At 43.8% G+C, this 17,292-nt stretch overlaps 1 protein-coding gene across 1 annotated transcript in view; it reads right to left on the reverse strand.

Annotated features, from left to right (window-relative positions):
• The window catches only part of TUBB1 (tubulin beta 1 class VI), a 28,782-nt gene extending 12,033 nt beyond the window's left edge, over positions 1-16,749 (reverse strand). The window contains exons 1-2 of the mRNA XM_069243428.1: positions 16,382-16,749; positions 1,742-1,850 (exon numbers count right to left, since the gene is read on the reverse strand). Coding sequence (XP_069099529.1) covers positions 1,742-1,850; positions 16,382-16,438 — 166 coding nt within the window. The 5' untranslated portion in view covers positions 16,439-16,749. The remainder of the gene's footprint in view (positions 1-1,741; positions 1,851-16,381) is intronic.
• Positions 16,750-17,292: the final 543 nt, after the last annotated feature.

Below are 17,292 nucleotides of genomic sequence, written 5' to 3' on the forward strand. Positions count from 1 at the left end.
CGGTGCAGTGTTTGCTATACTAATAGTGAATAATATTCCATTACTCATTATTAGTGTGAAAAAATGGAGCACAGTTACCTGGAATGGACCTCTGATGGCAGCTAAGGTAAATAAGAAATACATTTAAATGTATGTTGTGTGCATTCTTGTAGGTGAGAGTGTGTTTATGTGAGCGCCAGTGTGTGTGAGTGAGTGAATTTAATTTAGTGTGAGAGCATGTTGTTATGCCTGCAAATCTGTCTCAGGCCCTAGAATACTAAAAGTCATTCTTGTCTAATGAGGCAGCCTGGAATACTTGAGGCACTTCATAGCCTGACTGACAGCTCTGACAAAATATGGGCAGCACAATGGAGGAGGTCATTCTTGGAATAATTAGCACCCATTAGTGGCATACTAGAAGTAATGCTGGTACTTGTACATTGGGGGTATTTCTTGGCACAAAGGAGGACAGCCTGACATATAGGAAGAGGTCAAACATGACAAAATGCTGATCATGACATACTAAGGTAATTTTTGACAATAAATGATATATAGATGGTATAAATGGAAACATTCTGGCACTGGAGTATCAGGGGTACCAATGACATATGATGCACCCATGATAAAATGTTGTCCCAGGTACACTGGAGGTAATTTTTGACATATGGTGGTATCCACAGCACATTTTGAAAAATAAATGGGGTCTAATTCTATGGAGCATCAGGTTTCATTGGCTTGGCACACCATGAAAGGATTTGAAAACTTCTGAGTATATAGCAAATTTACTTGAAAAGTGTACTTTAAAATGCATTATATTACCACATTCTTTTCACATTTTTCTTGGGTGAGGAGGGAACCTGTTAGTAGAGGCCTGTCTTTTTGGCTTTGCTTGCTCACTGCAATACAGGGGTAAGATTTACTTCTCAGAAATTTCAAAGCTCAAATCAGCATAGATGGTGTCTAAAATAAATGTTTGTCATGTCATCATGGTTAAGGTCATATGACATTAGTTTCTTGAAAAAATAAAATCAGGATCAAGGGTTGTATGATGTCATTATGGTCAAAGGGTGTGTGATGTTATTTCTGTTACCCCTGACATTTTGATGAACTGACGCCCATGGTGACGTGTGGAGTAGTGTGTTAATAACTGTTGTGTATGGCTCTGACTGGCAGCCAGGAGCATGAAACCTGGATTCTAAATTTGGGTATTCATTGCGCTGCTGTGACGTCACCGGTGGAAGCCCTCACTTCCCTGGTGTTCCCTCGCCCCGCCCAAATTTTCAGAGACCAGAGAGGGATTATGGCTGGTGATGCCATCCACTTTCTTCCACCTCTCCTGCATATCAACACAACTGCAGACGTTGCGCTACCCTTGCTAGGCACCACATTGTTTGTCATCCAGGGTCTCTATAGACCACTGCTGAGAGGGAATTTAAAGCTGTGCTGACACGGATCTCAGAAGAGACTGTCATTGTGGTGCTAGCTCTCTGCTTTATGGAGAGCAGTAAGCATAGATTCAAATGGAAGGGGAAGGGAAGACCACAGGGAGTGTTGGCGATGAGAGCTTGAGGTAAGCTATTATCTTTTTTTTTTTTTTTACTTTGGGCAGTGGTATGGTAAAGAACTGAAGATAAAGCAGGATACCCTTTTAACTGTGCTGTACCCTTATTATGAGCTCTTGCACTCGGCGTTGGCACATAGTTGCATGGTGGGCAATGAATAATCATAAATGCCCTCCCTTAAAATAAACTGGAGTACTCACAGTAAGCTTCATTGAAGTAGACGTTGATGCGCTCGAGCTGCAGATCTGAGTCGCCCACGTAGTTTCCTGTTGTGTCAATTCCATGCTCATCAATTATCACCTCCCAGAACTGAGAAGGACAAACAGGAAGAGGAGTCAGTGTCTGTAGGAGGGGATCCAGAACGACCCTCTCCTAGACTTTAGAGACAAGCAGTGAACCATAACTTAAAGAATACAAGTTTAACCAATTCTGTATGCTTATTAGTGAATGGGGAGGTGTCATTTATAGACTGCACTTCAGAAATTGCACTTTGCCATGAAACTGAAATAATACATTTCGGGCTAGATGTACAAAGCTTTTTTTGTTCGCAAATGGCTCGATTCGCAGAATTGGGCCGTTTGCGAACATAAAAGACATTTTCAAACGTACAAAGCCCAAACTGCAATTCGGTAACCTGCAAGTTGGGATTGTGAATTGGTATTTGGAAGGGGTGTGGTTAAGGCGTCCCTTCCTAATACTGATTCTCATTGGTATATACCAATGTTTTTGACTAAAGTGCGGTTGCAAAACTTTCATATTTTACCAACAACTCGAATTTGGTGCTAACCCATTCACAAATGGGAAAGGATCCCAAGGAACCCCTTCCTCTTTGAGAATGGTTGAAAAATATTTTTGGAGAGAAGGTTGTGGTCCCACAGATCACTGCCAACTCTTGAAAAATTAAAAGAAAACTTATGTTTTTGTGAAGCATCCTGTATTCCATTAAAGAAAATGGGCTGCATTTCCAAAAAATGATTGCTTTATCTAAAAGCAGTCACAGACATGGTGGTCTGCTGACCCAGCAGTCCACCATTCCTGTGATTTTTGCGATTTCCAATGGGTTGCATACTGCAACCTACCTCATTAATATTCATGAGGAAGGTCTATTTGCGACCAACTGGGAATCACAAAAAGTGTTAAACACACTTTGGTACATTCGTGTTTGTGATTACCAAAAAGTGAACCACAAAAATTTATTATTTGGTAATCGCAACCAATGATGTTAGTAAATTTGGCCCTTTATACCCCAACTCATTAATACTAATTTAATCAATGTCAAAAGAACAGAAGAATGAGAATGCACAGCCAGGATTTGAACCTGTGACGAGGATAATGCACAGAGATTACCGCAGGAAATGCTTAGCCCACTAAGGCAGCTAACCACCTGCAGATGATTTGTCACTGTTACATTCACCCTCCTGTTGAGTCACATGCTGCCTCAGAGAACATGCCAAGATGATGTAATGACATTAATACAGGTAGAATTTGTGTTATTAACTCTGATTTCCTTTTATGACTTAAAATGGGGAATACCTTGTGTAAATCCATTGTCATATTCATGAAGTAGTTGTGTCACTTTTGCACCTCGCAACTGGGTGCAAGCACGATGCAACTACTACATGTCATTTATCAAGCCACATAAGCCCACTTTGCGTGGCCCTGAGCGGCTTTATAAATCCAGAGTAATGCAATGTAGTTCAAGTTGATGTACTCTGTCCCAGGGAGGTTTTCCAGGGGTGTTGTGTGGGTATGCATATGGAATACCCATGGATCTTGACACATCTCATATTTTACCATAAGTGGTAGACCTGGGAATACACCAAAACTGCTACGCCTCCCCAGGTGAGATGTAACAAGGAGAAATATTTTTATTTATCCTTGTTTTTTCCTCTTTCTTTGTGGGCTGTATCCTGCAGCACACATAGAAAGAGAAAAATGCCTCGTGGATATTTTTTTTGCAGAAAGATGCATCTTCCTGCAAGAAAACAATCCTGCCTACAACACGGACACCCTTGCAACTTGGGGAAAGAGTGCTTGTATTGGTGCTAGGCTGCATATTGTGCGCCTGCGCTGGGAAAAGGCAGAAATGCAACTTATTATATTAAATTTGGCGCATTCCTACACTTTCCCAATCACTCAGGGCAGCACAGCAAGGTGACCTGCTGCACTGCGTGATTTCTACATAAATATGCCCCTCAAGTGTGTTTTTCTGCATTTATTGATGTAGAAATACCAGGTACAGTAGGGTGTTCTTTCCATGCTGTAGTTTTTTTCTAATGGAATAATGATTAATTATTCAAAGGCCCCTGATAAAATTATGCAGAAATACTACAAGGGTAACTGTGGATAAAGTGGGATTTGTTTTTTTTCCCTGAGTGCAGCATTAATGCATCATTGAGATTCAACACTGGAAGGGGCACTTTCCTACACAAAAGCAATCCTGGGAGGCCTTTTTATCTTTCTATTTGTGCTACAGAATGCAGCACACATAGAAAGAGGAAAAAACAAGGAGAAGTTCAGATATTTCTCTTGTTGTGCCTACCATAGGAAGGCGTAAGGTTTTGGAGCATCCCAAGGTTTACATGGCCTTATAAATCTGGGGATGCGTCAAAATCCACGTGTTGTTTGAGAACACTCACCGCAATGCCCATAGAATGCCTCACAGATGCAGAGTAAGGCAAGGTAGTGATTTGCACTGCCTTGCCTTACTTCATATCAATGAGTCAGTTCAAAGCCACGCAAAGTGGCTTTGTGTGGCCAATTAGATATGATTGAGAGGTTTGCACTGCTGCTGCATTACTGAAAGTGTCACAATGGTGGTGCAAGCCTTTCATAAATATGTCCCCTAGTTTATGGAGACAATGTAAGTGTGCTGTGAGATCTTGAATTTAATGCATAGTGATGCATCCCGTTTATTTCCTACATACTAGTGTTAGATTTTGACTTTGACCATTTGTGGACTGGGAGCCACTGCTTTAAGGATAAGGTTGATGATCCCTTCTGGAAATCTACTAGTAGATGCTGAGTTCGAAAATCTTTGCCTATGCTTTTAAGGATGCCACCAAAAGGTGGGCCAATGCCCTAGTCACCTGAAAAACTATTTTTTTGACCAAACAGACACCTTCCTTCCCATGGTGGCTCCTCATCTCCCATGGTACTGGATAGAATATTTAGCAAAGGTGTAGATCCTGGGAAAATTACAAAAACATGACTGCTTACTGCTAAGCTGGAGATGGGATGGTAAAGCCTTCTAAAGTAGGGGCTCTAATTTCCAATTTTTTAACACGTGCAGCTTATATAAGTCTAAATTGTCTGCCATTCAGATTTGATTCATGGTCTTGTGATCAGTAGGAGAAAGATAAATCTATATTTCTGAAAGTCCTACGATCGTGGTAGATGAATACTTTACTGTGTTCTTCGGTGAGATCTAACAAAAGCTGTCAATACTTATGCCTAAACTTTTCATCATTATTTAGATGCAGCAGTTGACAAGTAGTAATCCCATGCTCTCTTGGATCTCCACTTTCTATTACTGCAAGTCACTCTGTTATCATAGAGAGAAGTCACTTCAATCAGGCACTTTTTTCTTTCTCCTTTAACGGTGGTATCTGTATTGATCATTTTCATTGTTTTGGCCTGATAGCCGCAGACAGACGTGTTCACCTGAGATCATCTAGCAACAACCTCCAGATTTATGTTGGGTATTAACATCACAGACCTGGAGGTTGTTGCCAAATGATCTCAGGTGAACAAGTTGAGTAGCAGCCAGGAGGGGGAAGGGCACTTGGGGACTTCATGTTTCTTTTCAGTAGGGTGTGTTATACATTCTTGAGAGCCTGTGAGGATGTAAGCAGTGGTTGACTGACTGGCAACTTCTTACTTATTTTTCCCAAAAAGAAGAAGGCTGCAGATGCTTAGAACATGTTTACCCCCAACTGGCAACATCAAATAAGTCTGCTTCTGGACTAGGAGTCAATGCGAGATGCTAAAAGCCTTAGTGACGTGGTCCCTCTGTTCAGGCCTGTGGTCATGCATACTGCCACATTGTAAGCAGCTATTGACATCAACAGTCTGGAAATTCAGTGTAAACATGATTGCAGTAATATATTTCTAAGGGTTCATCTCATGCCCTCATCAAAGCCCTTTTGTTTCCTCAGGCAGGAATGAAGGAATCTTCCAACTTTAATGGCCGAAAGGAGGTTTTACTATCTTGGCTTAGTGACATGTGAGTATCCACTAGAGGCCTCAAACCTCAACCTTGTTTGAAGGATCACCACCTAACCTGGAAACACTAGGAGCTTGTGATCTGTGAATGGTGCAGATCTCACTGACCTTCCTTCAGTCAGGATGACTGGACTCTGGCAGCAATGACTTGCAGTGGGGAGACTCTCAGATATGCCTCATTGCACCAAGACAAGCCATAGGATGAGAAGAGTTGTAATACGATGAGTGCATCTTCATTGAAGGATGACGTGCTAAGAACCTGCCCTCCTCTGACGTTAAATCAGGACATGCCAGGTATCTGAAAAACCCCTCTCCATAATCGAACTCTATATATGCAGGCCTTTTTCCAGCAGAATGCAACATTGTTTATGTTTTACCCAAACGCTTTGACAATGCTGAGGTCATGGAATGAGCTCTGACTTCTCTCGTGACTGATGCCATGTTCCCCGACCTCCTGCTTGTTCAACAAAATGAGGTCAGGTGCCTGGGGCAATCTCTGACTTCTCCTGTGAGGGACTTCAGCTTCTCGAGTGTACTTTTGGTTCTACCAGGAAATTACACCAAGGCCCATATTTCTACTTTTTGACGCAAAACTGCGCAAACACAGTCTTGCATCAAAAAGTATAGCACCGGCTTGCGTTATTCCAGAGTGCCAGCCGGGTGCCAAATTTATGGAATCCCGCAAGCTGGCGCAAAGGGTGGGCTAATGTCTAGGAAAATTATGTTAGCCGGGTTTCGGGGTAGCGGTATGAGGGAATGGGGCTTTGCACAAAAAAATGACATTAGTAAGGTTAGAGACAAAAAAAAATCCCTTTAACCAGACTAGCGTCATTTCCTGATGCAAAACCATCCACACCACATGACTCCTGTCTTGTAAAAGACAGGAGTCATGCCCACCACCCCAATGACCACTAAAGGGGACAAAGGTCCCCTGGGCACGACCTTTGCACCCAGTGCCATACAGGGGGGCCCATTTCAGGGAACCTAATGGCACTTAAAAAATATATTTAAAATACTTACCTCTACTTACCTGGGATAGAGTCCCCCCATCCTCTGATGTCCCTCTGGGGTGGGTAGGGGTGTTCCTGGGGCTTGGGGTGGGCACCTGTGGGCTCTTTCCATGGTGTTTGACCATGGAAATGGGTCCACAGGTCTCCTAACTCCTGCCCTGACCCAGGCATTAAATACTGGCACTAAATAGGCTTAGTGCCATTATTTAGGCCCTCCTCCCCCGTTGCAGCTTTTTTGCACGGGAGGATAAAAAAGGCGCTAGGGGCTTTGAGTCATTTTTTGGACGGGAACGCCTACCTTGCATCTCTTTGAAGAAAGGTGGTTTCACGTATCCAAAATGACTTTAACTGCAATATTTTGGCACTAGCTGGGTTTAGCATTAAAATATAAATACGGAGTTAAGTTTGCGCTGAATTAGCGTAAAAAAAATAACGCTAATTAAGCACAAAGAAAGTATAAATATGTCCCCAAATTCCTCAAGCTAGCTCTGAAATCTCCTGTGAATTACATGATATTCACAGAGTGAGCTGTTTTTGCTCCCAAAAAATGGCGTCAGTGTCCTAAAGAAAGCTCTGATTTCTACTTTTGACTGACTTCAGGTTCCCTAATAAGCCTATCTTCTCACAATGACTGACATCTGGTTCCTCAAGTGATTGACGTCAGGTGTCCATAGTGAGTTGTTGCTTTTCTCAAGGAATAACATCAGGTTCCAGAAGTGAGCTCCAGCCTCTCTTAAGGGAATGTTGTTATGTCATTGAAGTAATCTTAGATGTTACCTCCTGCCCTGTATGTCCAGACTGTGACATCACACTGCACTGGTGACATTATGCTCCCAAGTGCTCTGACCTGAAAGTCATGCTTTCAAATCTTATCAACTTAGCCTTCCATCCTTCTGAAGTCGGTAAACTGAATACTGTTATATTGGGTAATCGTAATAGTTGTCTATGGCCTGTCGTGCTATATTAAACGTTATTGTTAAACATTCTGTTAAAATTGTCCTTTCTAGACAAATTTCCACAAGTTAATGTTTCAGTTAACTGCTTTAATCATTTCAAAATTATATTTTTTTCTGTGAAAATATAAATTTGCCAGTCTTGCCACACAATCCAATGTCTGCAGCATAATGTGCGCATTTTAACAAATGGTTTTAGCTCAGTCACATCAAAGGTAGTTGAGAAAGCAGTATAGGGTGGGGCAGTGAGGGGACGGGTGAAATGAACAAGACCATACCTTATGTTACACATTCATCTATTTGTTGTGCTTCACACACATTTGAGGAGACGGTTTTGTTCACTTGAGGAGCGACCTATCACTCTTAGGTTGCGTAAGCGCTCACACACAGAACCTGATAATCATGTCTTGAAAGAAGCAAATGGTAATTTCCAGAGCCTGACCTCAGTCACTAGAAAAGTCAGACCTCATTCCAGGAGACTGTAATGAGTTACGGAATGCAGGACTCCTTTTGTAAACCTGATATAATTCACAGGAGAGGTTAAATATCACTCGAGGATCCTGAAACGAGTCACTTTACAAAAACTTGACATCAATCCTCGGGAGTGGTCCAAGCTCCGTGCATCAATCTGATGTAGAAACAGAAAAAGTCTTAGCTCACTCCATCAACTTGACAGCAACCGCTAAGAAAAGCTAGATCTAGCTCCAGGAGTCCGAACTTTGCCACAGGAGAATTCTGAACACACGCCATGAACCTGACGCAAGTCACAGCTAAAGGCAGAGCTCACTCCGAGAGGCCGATTTATATTTTTTAGCAGAACGCTGTACAGCAATCATGGCTGCTGCGTGGCACTAAGGGAAGAAAGTGTCACAGACATTTTATTAACAATAGCCAGCCGCTGCTCTCCACTTCTGTGCTGGTGCACATACGGGTTGCCTAGATCCATTCACAGCCTTTGCATCGTGGCGCAGAGCAGTGCTTAATTTGCGCTTGTTGTTTCCGGTGCTGAGCACCGGCACTTATTTTTGAGGGCCGGCTCTTATTCTTCTGCCTCAAGCATTTGCTGAGAGCAAAAGACACATATGGGAAAGACGGGGGAAGGGGAAACGAAAAAACGTCACAAAGGGAGAAAGTAGAAAGCTGCAAGAGTGAGCTGAAGGGGCAGGGAGTGGTTTTATGTGGATTGAAGAGGCCCGAGATGGCTTCAGGATTACGTCTCCTCAGTATTCCGTGTTCCCACATTTAATTGTAGCAGCAGGGTGTTTGAGGAGGGCTTTGGGGACCCGCACGTTTTTATTTACAAATTAAGCACTGGTGCAGCGGTGTGTGTGTGCTCCCTAGCGTCAGGTTTGTCCTGGACGCATACTCTTCTACAACAAAAGGCTTTGCTAAGACAAAATTCATAATCATTCCACACAATGTGTGCGTGGTGTACCGTGCAGCACACATTCATTCTGAGGAACATTTGGTAAAATTAAAACATTTCTCCTTATAAGCACCTGCTTCAAGGATGTTTTTGTATTCAAAGCTCTGTTTGGCTATATTAGTAGTAGATCAGACTTTGCGTCAAAAACTAAAAGTGCATGCGCTGAGCCGTCGAAGTAAAGCCCACTTCACTTGAAGTGGTGGAAAGGAGCGCAACGCACTATTTGAACTGAGGAAAGTTTACTTTTCCAGAGCAAAATAACTTTTGTGCTGTAAAGAAAATTGTCTTCACGAGCTTACACTAGTTTGCATCATTCTGCACGGCACTAATCCTAAGTAAATGTGGCTGTTGGTTTCTCTTATCAGCCACAGAAGTGAAAAGGCCCCCACTCCATGATGCTGATAAGATTATCAGACAAGCATTGGCAAGAGCTCAGCCCAAGTTTGTCTATGTGGGGGACACATTATTTTAACATTTAAACAGAGATCGGTGCTTTAAGCACCTTTTAAAATGTGGGCAGTAACACCCCCAGTTCAGAAACAATGGTGAGTGAAAGAGAGAACACGGTCTGTGAAAGAAAACACTTCAAATTAAAAAAATAAGCTAAATTAGCCTTTATTTGCCAACTTCGACTTTAACAGCGTGGACACTCCGAAAAAATACACTGGACGTCTTTTATCTGAAAGAGGCAGTTGTATGAACAGCCTGGTCTTACTTTATCGGTTCGTAGCAACCTGTCTCTCTGTACCGCAGACACACCCTGCACGGACAGACAACTCTTCTTTTAAAAGGATCTCGAGTGGGGCTTTAAAGGTGGCGCCGATATTGACAAACCCACAAGGGGGATTTCCGCCCGTGCCACGGCACCGCGACAGCAACTTCCATACTGGATCGGTGTAACCGGTTATGTACAATGTTGAATCACTCCTGAACTCAGCCCAGGCCTTTTCTTGTATGTCGTCTAGGTAAAGTTTATAAACAAACAGCTCGGTTAGGGAGCCAGGATTCTATATAGAAAACAAGTCAAAGCAGTCACGTACTTCGTTAAGTAGAAGTAAACATGGTATTGCAACATGAGCAGTACAAATGTGCATTAGGGCACTAGGGGGCTTATTTACAAGCCCTGTGGCGAAGGGCAGTGCAGCATGTGACCTTTTGCCCCCTGGAAAGGGCAGAAATGCACTGTATCTACAAGATACGGCGCATGTCTGTCCTCTCCCCCAATGCCGGCGCACAAAGGGCTGCCTAGCGCTGACACAGGCACCATTGCACCGTGGTGCAAGGATGCCTGCATCACTGACAGGATTGTTTCTGTGTAGGAAGGGACACCTTTCTGCATAAGAAGTATCCATGGAGGTTTTTTCTTCTTTCTATGTGTGCTGCAAAAATAGGAGTAAGGTTTTGACACATTCCCAGGTTTACAATGCCTTGTAAATCTTGGAATGCGCCAAAACCCATGGGTGCTATGTGGGAAAACCCACTGGAATGCCTCCCTGACTCCGTGTAGGCAATGAAGGGACTTGCACTGCATTGCCTTACACCATATCCACAAGGCTAAGCAAAGGCATGCAAATTGTCTTTACGTGGCATGGTAGATATGGGCCTTCACTATGCACCACTGGTGCGTCACAAAATTCTTGTAAATAGGCCTCTCAGTATCCATACTCCAGCTCAAGTAGTTTACTGCCGAGGGTCATACTCAATGAGCTTCTGCTTCAGCCTTCCACAGTGTCACATGCAGAGTACCACAGGGCCCATTCCTCTCCCATCTTCTCTTTAATTTCTATATTACCCAAGGCAGGTACTTGTTCTACAGCCAGTGGAAGCTTCAAATGTTTGCAGATGATAACCAGAATCATCTGGCGGGAGAATGGCACAAAGGAGGACCTTCACATCGCAGATTGCCTCGATCAAATAAACCTTTGAATACAGGAGTGTTTCCTGTGTATGAATGCAACAGTGACTGAATCCTAATCAGAGAAAGGGTTAGGCTTTGGTTGTACCCTTTCAATTTGCTCACTGAGCATCTGAAAGAGTGAGTCAGGCTAAAGCTAGATGCTTGGCAATGGCTCAGCTGGAGGACATCTTTAGACCCTGAAGCCCAGCGGCGGGTGGCTCTTATTTACAATGCGGGCGGGAAGGGGGGTACAATAATGATAAAAGAAAAACAAAAAAAGACGGCACTGACCTTTGGACGGATACGCTCCTCTCCTCGTCTCGCCTTCTCTCCTGGGTCCAACGCGTGACGGGACCCAGGAAACTGCCCTAGCTAATCCCGGCGCTTCTTTCATTCTGGCAACCAGTATGAAAGCAGTGGCAGGATTGGTGGGAGCAGGCATCCTCAGTGCTCACCAGAGCACTGGAGGCCTGTGCCTTCTCTAACCCAGCTGTCTTGAGACAGCTCGGTTAGAGATGTTTAAAGTGCGCATATCAGGCTGGCCATCGCAAGACAGCTGGCCAAAGGGACATGCGCACTTTAAACAAGTACACAGCTCTTGTCTGCCACTTGGCAGCAATTGCCCCGCCCCGACCTGACACTCGGTTCCAGACAGGGTACTGAAAAATAAAATGATAATAAACAAAGGATTTTATTTTTCTGTCCCTGGTGCATTTTTCTTAGCGAGGCGACGCTCCTCCACTCTCGTGGAGGGGCGCTGCTGCTGAAGCCCAACATGAGCTAAGCTTTCATTTGGCTTCCGCCGGACACCCACACTCTAACCACATGTGCCGAGAATTAAAGAAAACATTTTAAACTTTCACGTTAAACATGAAAAGGAAAGACATACCCATCTAGTGGCTGGATGAGACAATATGAAACCCAAAAGTCTGTGATTTAAGTAAACTTTCCTGCTTGACTAACGTGTGTGATCCTGGGCTAATATTTTAATTACTTTTTGCTCATTGTATTTGAGATCACTTTGTAATAGGTGAGTTCAGGCTATTAAAGCACCCCTCTAGTGTTTAATTTAAATACGCTACAATGTTGTTTGTTGAAATAATCTAGGCAACATGTAGGAGGCACATAACAACTGACTTGACATTGCCATCATTATGCAGTAGAGTGGCATGAATATTTTTGAGTTCATTTTTAAAAACTGCCACCAAAATGCTGTGATGTAATCAGATGTATTAAGTTGAAATGCTACCTCAGAAATAAATGTTTTTGAATTTTGAAGAGTCTATCATATTTTATATGGTGTTTGGTACACAAATTACGTGCACACATTTTCAGGGCTTGAATCATGCATGGACTTTTAGAGCCCAGCCAAACCACCGGCACGGCTCTCTCTCTCTATTTTTCTGTTGGCTCGCTCACCTCTACTCCATCAACCACTACACAAAAGTTCAGAAACATGGGGTTCATTTGTAATTCAGACCTGAGCATCATCATTAAAATGAGCTCAGTTGTCAAAAGAACAAACTTTAAATACCTCTTTTAAAAAAAAAAAAGCTCTCACTCCTCAGAACTAATCTCCAAAAGTAACAACATTGAGGTCTGCTAATGGTACACCTACATAACTGGAAGAATGTAGCCTTTATTGATCTCCATAATCAAGCATTTGCAAAGTCAGTAGGTCTCACCCATGAGATCCATTGGCTTTAGCAATGATATTTATCCACGCTGCACAACAGCCTGTTACTGGCGGATGAGCCAACACAGAAGGAGGGAGGACAGGAGAGTACACAGGGGCAGGTGGTTAACAACATGCAAGAGACCATGGGGAAGAACAAGGACAATAGAGAATGGGTGGGATGGGTTGGGGAGGCAAACAGACATCAGAGAATGGGCGAGAGGGGTCGGTAAAGTGAATGAACAAAGGAGGGTGGTGGGACCGGCTGGGTGTGAAAACTGACAATGGGTGGTGGTGGGCAGGAGTGGCTGGGGTCCCAAGCTGACAAAGGAGGGCGAGTGGTAGGAGCAAGCTGACAACAGAAAGAAGACGAGAGTTGCTGGAGAAGCAAGCTAACAATGGAGGGCATGTGGGAGTGCTGAAAAAGCAAACTGACAACAGAGGGTGTGTGGGAGGAGCTAGGGAAGCAAGCTGACAATGGGGGGCAGGTATGAGGGGCTGAGGAAGCTGGCTGATATTGGAGGGTGGGCTGGAGGGGCTGGGTTATTGAGCTGACAAAGGAAGACAAGTGGGAGGGGCTGTAGTAGCAAACTGGTGATGGTTGGGTTGAAGTGGATGGGGAGCACACAGACAAAGGCCGGTGGGAAGTGCTGGGGAAACAGCAGCCAACTGATGGTGGGTGTGAGGGAATAGGGAAGCAAACTAACAACGGGGTGGATGGGAGGACATAGGACAGCAAGCTGGTAATTGACAAAGGAGGATGATAAGGAGCGGCTTGGAGACCACATTGACAACGGAAGGTGGGAGGGTGGAGTTTGGGAGAGAACATGGACCACAAAAGGTGGGCAGAGGGGATGGAGAAGGAAGCTGGCGAGAAGGATGGTCGAGAAGGGCTGGGTAAGCACATTGACAACAAAGGGTGGGCGGCAGGGGGAGATCATGGACAACAGAGAGTGGGCAAGCAGGGCTGGGAAAGCACACGGGTAAGAAAGTTTGAGGGAACACATGAACAATGGGAAGGAGGCAGGAGAGCTGGGGATACAGCGAAGGGTGGGCGGATGATGATGGAGGACCAAGCTGACAATGGGGGATAGCCGGGAGGAGTTGAGGGAAAAACCTGACAACAGAGGATGGGCAGGAAGTGCTGGGTGAAGCACACTGACAACACAGGGTGAACAGGAGGGGACGGGGGCAGCACGCTGACAACGTGGATGGGCAGGGAGGATTGTGGTAGCAAGCTGACCTTGGAGGGTGGGTAGGAGAGGCGGGTAAGCAAGTTGACAGTGGAGGGTGTGTGGGAGGGGATTGTGAAAGCAAGCTGACAACGGCAGGCAGGAGGGGATGAGGAAACACATGAACAGTGGAGGGTGGGTGGGTGGCGCTGGAAAAACAAACAAACAAGGGGCGGTGGGGAAGTGAGAACGACAAGGGAACATGGGTGGGAGGAAACATGAACAGCAACTGAGGACAGCCAAAAAAGAGAGCTACGGAGGAGGGACAAGTACACAAGTGAGACAGTTGGAAAAACAGGTGATCTTATAGAATGCTTAAACAAAAAGACAAAAGTAAGGACACAAGTAATGTGTCCATGCTTTTGGGAGGGACAAATGCAAGAAAAGGAAGGAAAGCCTACAAGGCTGATAAATAAGAAGCAAGTGTATGAGAGTGACAATGAAGCCAACCAATGGTAAGCATTGCACGGACTCTAGGTCCCCACTGTGAGATAACAACATTTCTCACAACAGACAGACCTAAAAATTAGTGCCAGGCTGCAAAGAGTGGAAAACCTAGCTGTATGCTATGCCTGCACTTTAGAGTCAAAACCATATTAAGGCCATCCTAGAAATCCTACTACTGGCTGCCTGTGAACATCGGAATAAATTTAAAAACACTTTGCATTATGTACAACAAAACTAGGGCAAATGTTCTAACTAGATCCAAAAATTGGCTCGCCAATATGTGCCAGACAGGAAATTACAGTCTGATACCTCTCACTTGAGCGAATATCACCCTATTAAGAGACTGTAAAATGGCAGATAAACATTGGAAGTCCAAAGCCTTAGACATTGGAACATCCTTGACCCTTGGCTTCAAAATGAATGCAACTACATTTAAATCAAGAAACTGGGGAAAACAGAACTTCCATTCAGCACTCAGCTAGAAATACCTACACCAATGGGAGCGATTAATAGAGTAGGGGCATCAGTCATCAGGATTATTTTGCTTTTTTCATAAAACTCACATATGTGTATCATGACTAGTTCTATTTATGTAAAATGTATATGTGTACATGTTACAACTTGAATCTGCCATGAAGCAGAATTAAATAGCATCATGACAGAGTGAAAGAATGAATAAGAACGTAACCTTAACTTGCATAGAGGTTGGCAATGATATTGTCAATTCATATAGCACGCATCACAAACTGAATGGTCTGTGGCGCTTTAATAATGAGTTATAATATTGCCCAAATTGGCGGTGTTCTGATCAGGCTGTACCACATTGATATATTTTCATTTCAGTCTACACTTTTGCTTTCAAAGCCAATGGGGGGGGGGGGGGGGGGGGGGGGGCAATGTTCAAAGAATTAACGTAGCGCAAAGTAGCCAAAAGTTGCTGAATGTGTTGTGTAAATGGAAAAGAGCAAAACAACTCTGTACATACTCTCCCCACGATGGCACATTTTAGGTTGCATTGCACTAACAGACACACCGTAACCCTATAGTGCAAACTTATGTGTGTGTCAAGTCAAGTATAGGTTTTGTATTGGAAGGGGACCGTTTTCAGTAGAAAAAAAAATGCTTTGACATATTTGAACAATTTCATAACTATGTATGTGTGCTGCACAGCACACATGTAAAGTCACAAGAGTTTTGAGAAAAGAAAACTTTTCTCTAACGTTATACCTGCCCCAAGGAGGCTTGACGGATCCCTGTCTACCAATGTTAGTAGAATAGAAATTTGCGTCAAACCCATGAGTGATTGCATGGGTACATATTTTGCGCTTGAAAGTCAATCCCAAAAGCAATACTTTGAACTTGTTTGCATCACTGTTGTGCTGCTAACCGCGCACCGTGTCGATATATTTTGACCCCAATTTCTCTCAATCCTTTAAACAGAATACAAGTGTGCTTTTTCAGTCCTTGACGTTGTCAATGTGAACAGAATCTATCCATGGAAATTGCAAGATTTTCTATTTCTTGCCTTATATAATATTACCTTTATTGGTTTTTCCAGGTTCAAGTCATGCCAATGCTGCTGAATTCTGTTCTTTCAGATCTTCGCAAATGTTGAAGAACATACACATATATTTTGAGAAGTTATCAGTCCTGGCTATTGTGTGCAAGTAGATATGAAATCTTCTGGATTATTGTTGGTCACCAGTTTTGTAGTCTCCCAAAATATCGTATCCAAAATATTGTACTTTGCAGGGTGGCCTTCTCCAGTTTCGCTACTGCACTGATGGTGGCCGATATTTTGGCTACAATATTTTTGTACCACATTTTTTTACTTGAAATTCTCTGACACACAATCGCCAAAGTATAGCACTAGGGCGAATAAATATACGTTCGTATATACAACATACTAAAAGATTTTCAGTCTTTGTCATATTGAACTGTTCACTCCATTTGTCCAAAGTCTCGCGCGCTCTTACCTTTGCGCCAATTTGGTTGCCGCACTGGCCGATCTGCAGGTGCACGATCTCGCGCATGGTGCGGGTCTGTGATTGGCTGGTGTGTGGAACAGGTGCTGCTGCGAGTCTTCAGAACAAGCCCCGTCTGAGGCGCTGCAGTGACAGTGAGGGGGGACGAGAGAGAGGCTTTAATATGGTGATGTCACCAGCCCAGGGCTGCAAGACCCCACCACGCCCTCGCCATCCGTCAGCACGAGGCGCGCCTTAATCACTGCGACGCCATGCTAGATATATGCGTGGGCCCAGCCTTGCTATCACTGGCGTACACTACGGCCAGTGGACACAATATGTGACACTATTGCAGCGCTCGGTGCTCCAGTATGTATTCTGAGAAATTCTAACGGCACTCAAATGAAATATTTATTATCGCACTTTAGGAACTGCCAGGACGCAGCAGATAAAATATTTTTGGGGTGCGTGGAAGAACGGGCGTGGTATATAATGATATTGGATATTTTCGAATTCTCAGTCAGTCCTCCCTGAAATGGGCTTCGTGTCAAGAGCGCCCGCAGCAAGATGATGGTGCACTTTCCATTTGCAAACAGCTGTGTGTACAGATAAGACGGGTGCACGTACCACGTATGACAACTGGCATCTGAAAGCCCTCCAAAATAGGATATTTAAACACAGCTTTTGCATAGATGGCAACATGCTTTGCAAAATGTTAAAGCCACAACACCACTGTGATGGGACAAACCGGAAAAGATAATAATATAGGTTAAGAAAACAGAAAAGTGCAAACAAAGGATGAAGCTGATGGGCCATGATCAAATGTACTGAAGACAGTATGTTCGTAGTCACTAAACTTCAGATTCACTGGTTACATCCGTGTAATGTACAAGGGAAGAAGCAGCCATTCCTAATATTAGATG

This window comes from Pleurodeles waltl, chromosome 7, assembly GCF_031143425.1.
Source record: "Pleurodeles waltl isolate 20211129_DDA chromosome 7, aPleWal1.hap1.20221129, whole genome shotgun sequence".
Lineage (NCBI taxonomy): Eukaryota > Metazoa > Chordata > Amphibia > Caudata > Salamandridae > Pleurodeles > Pleurodeles waltl.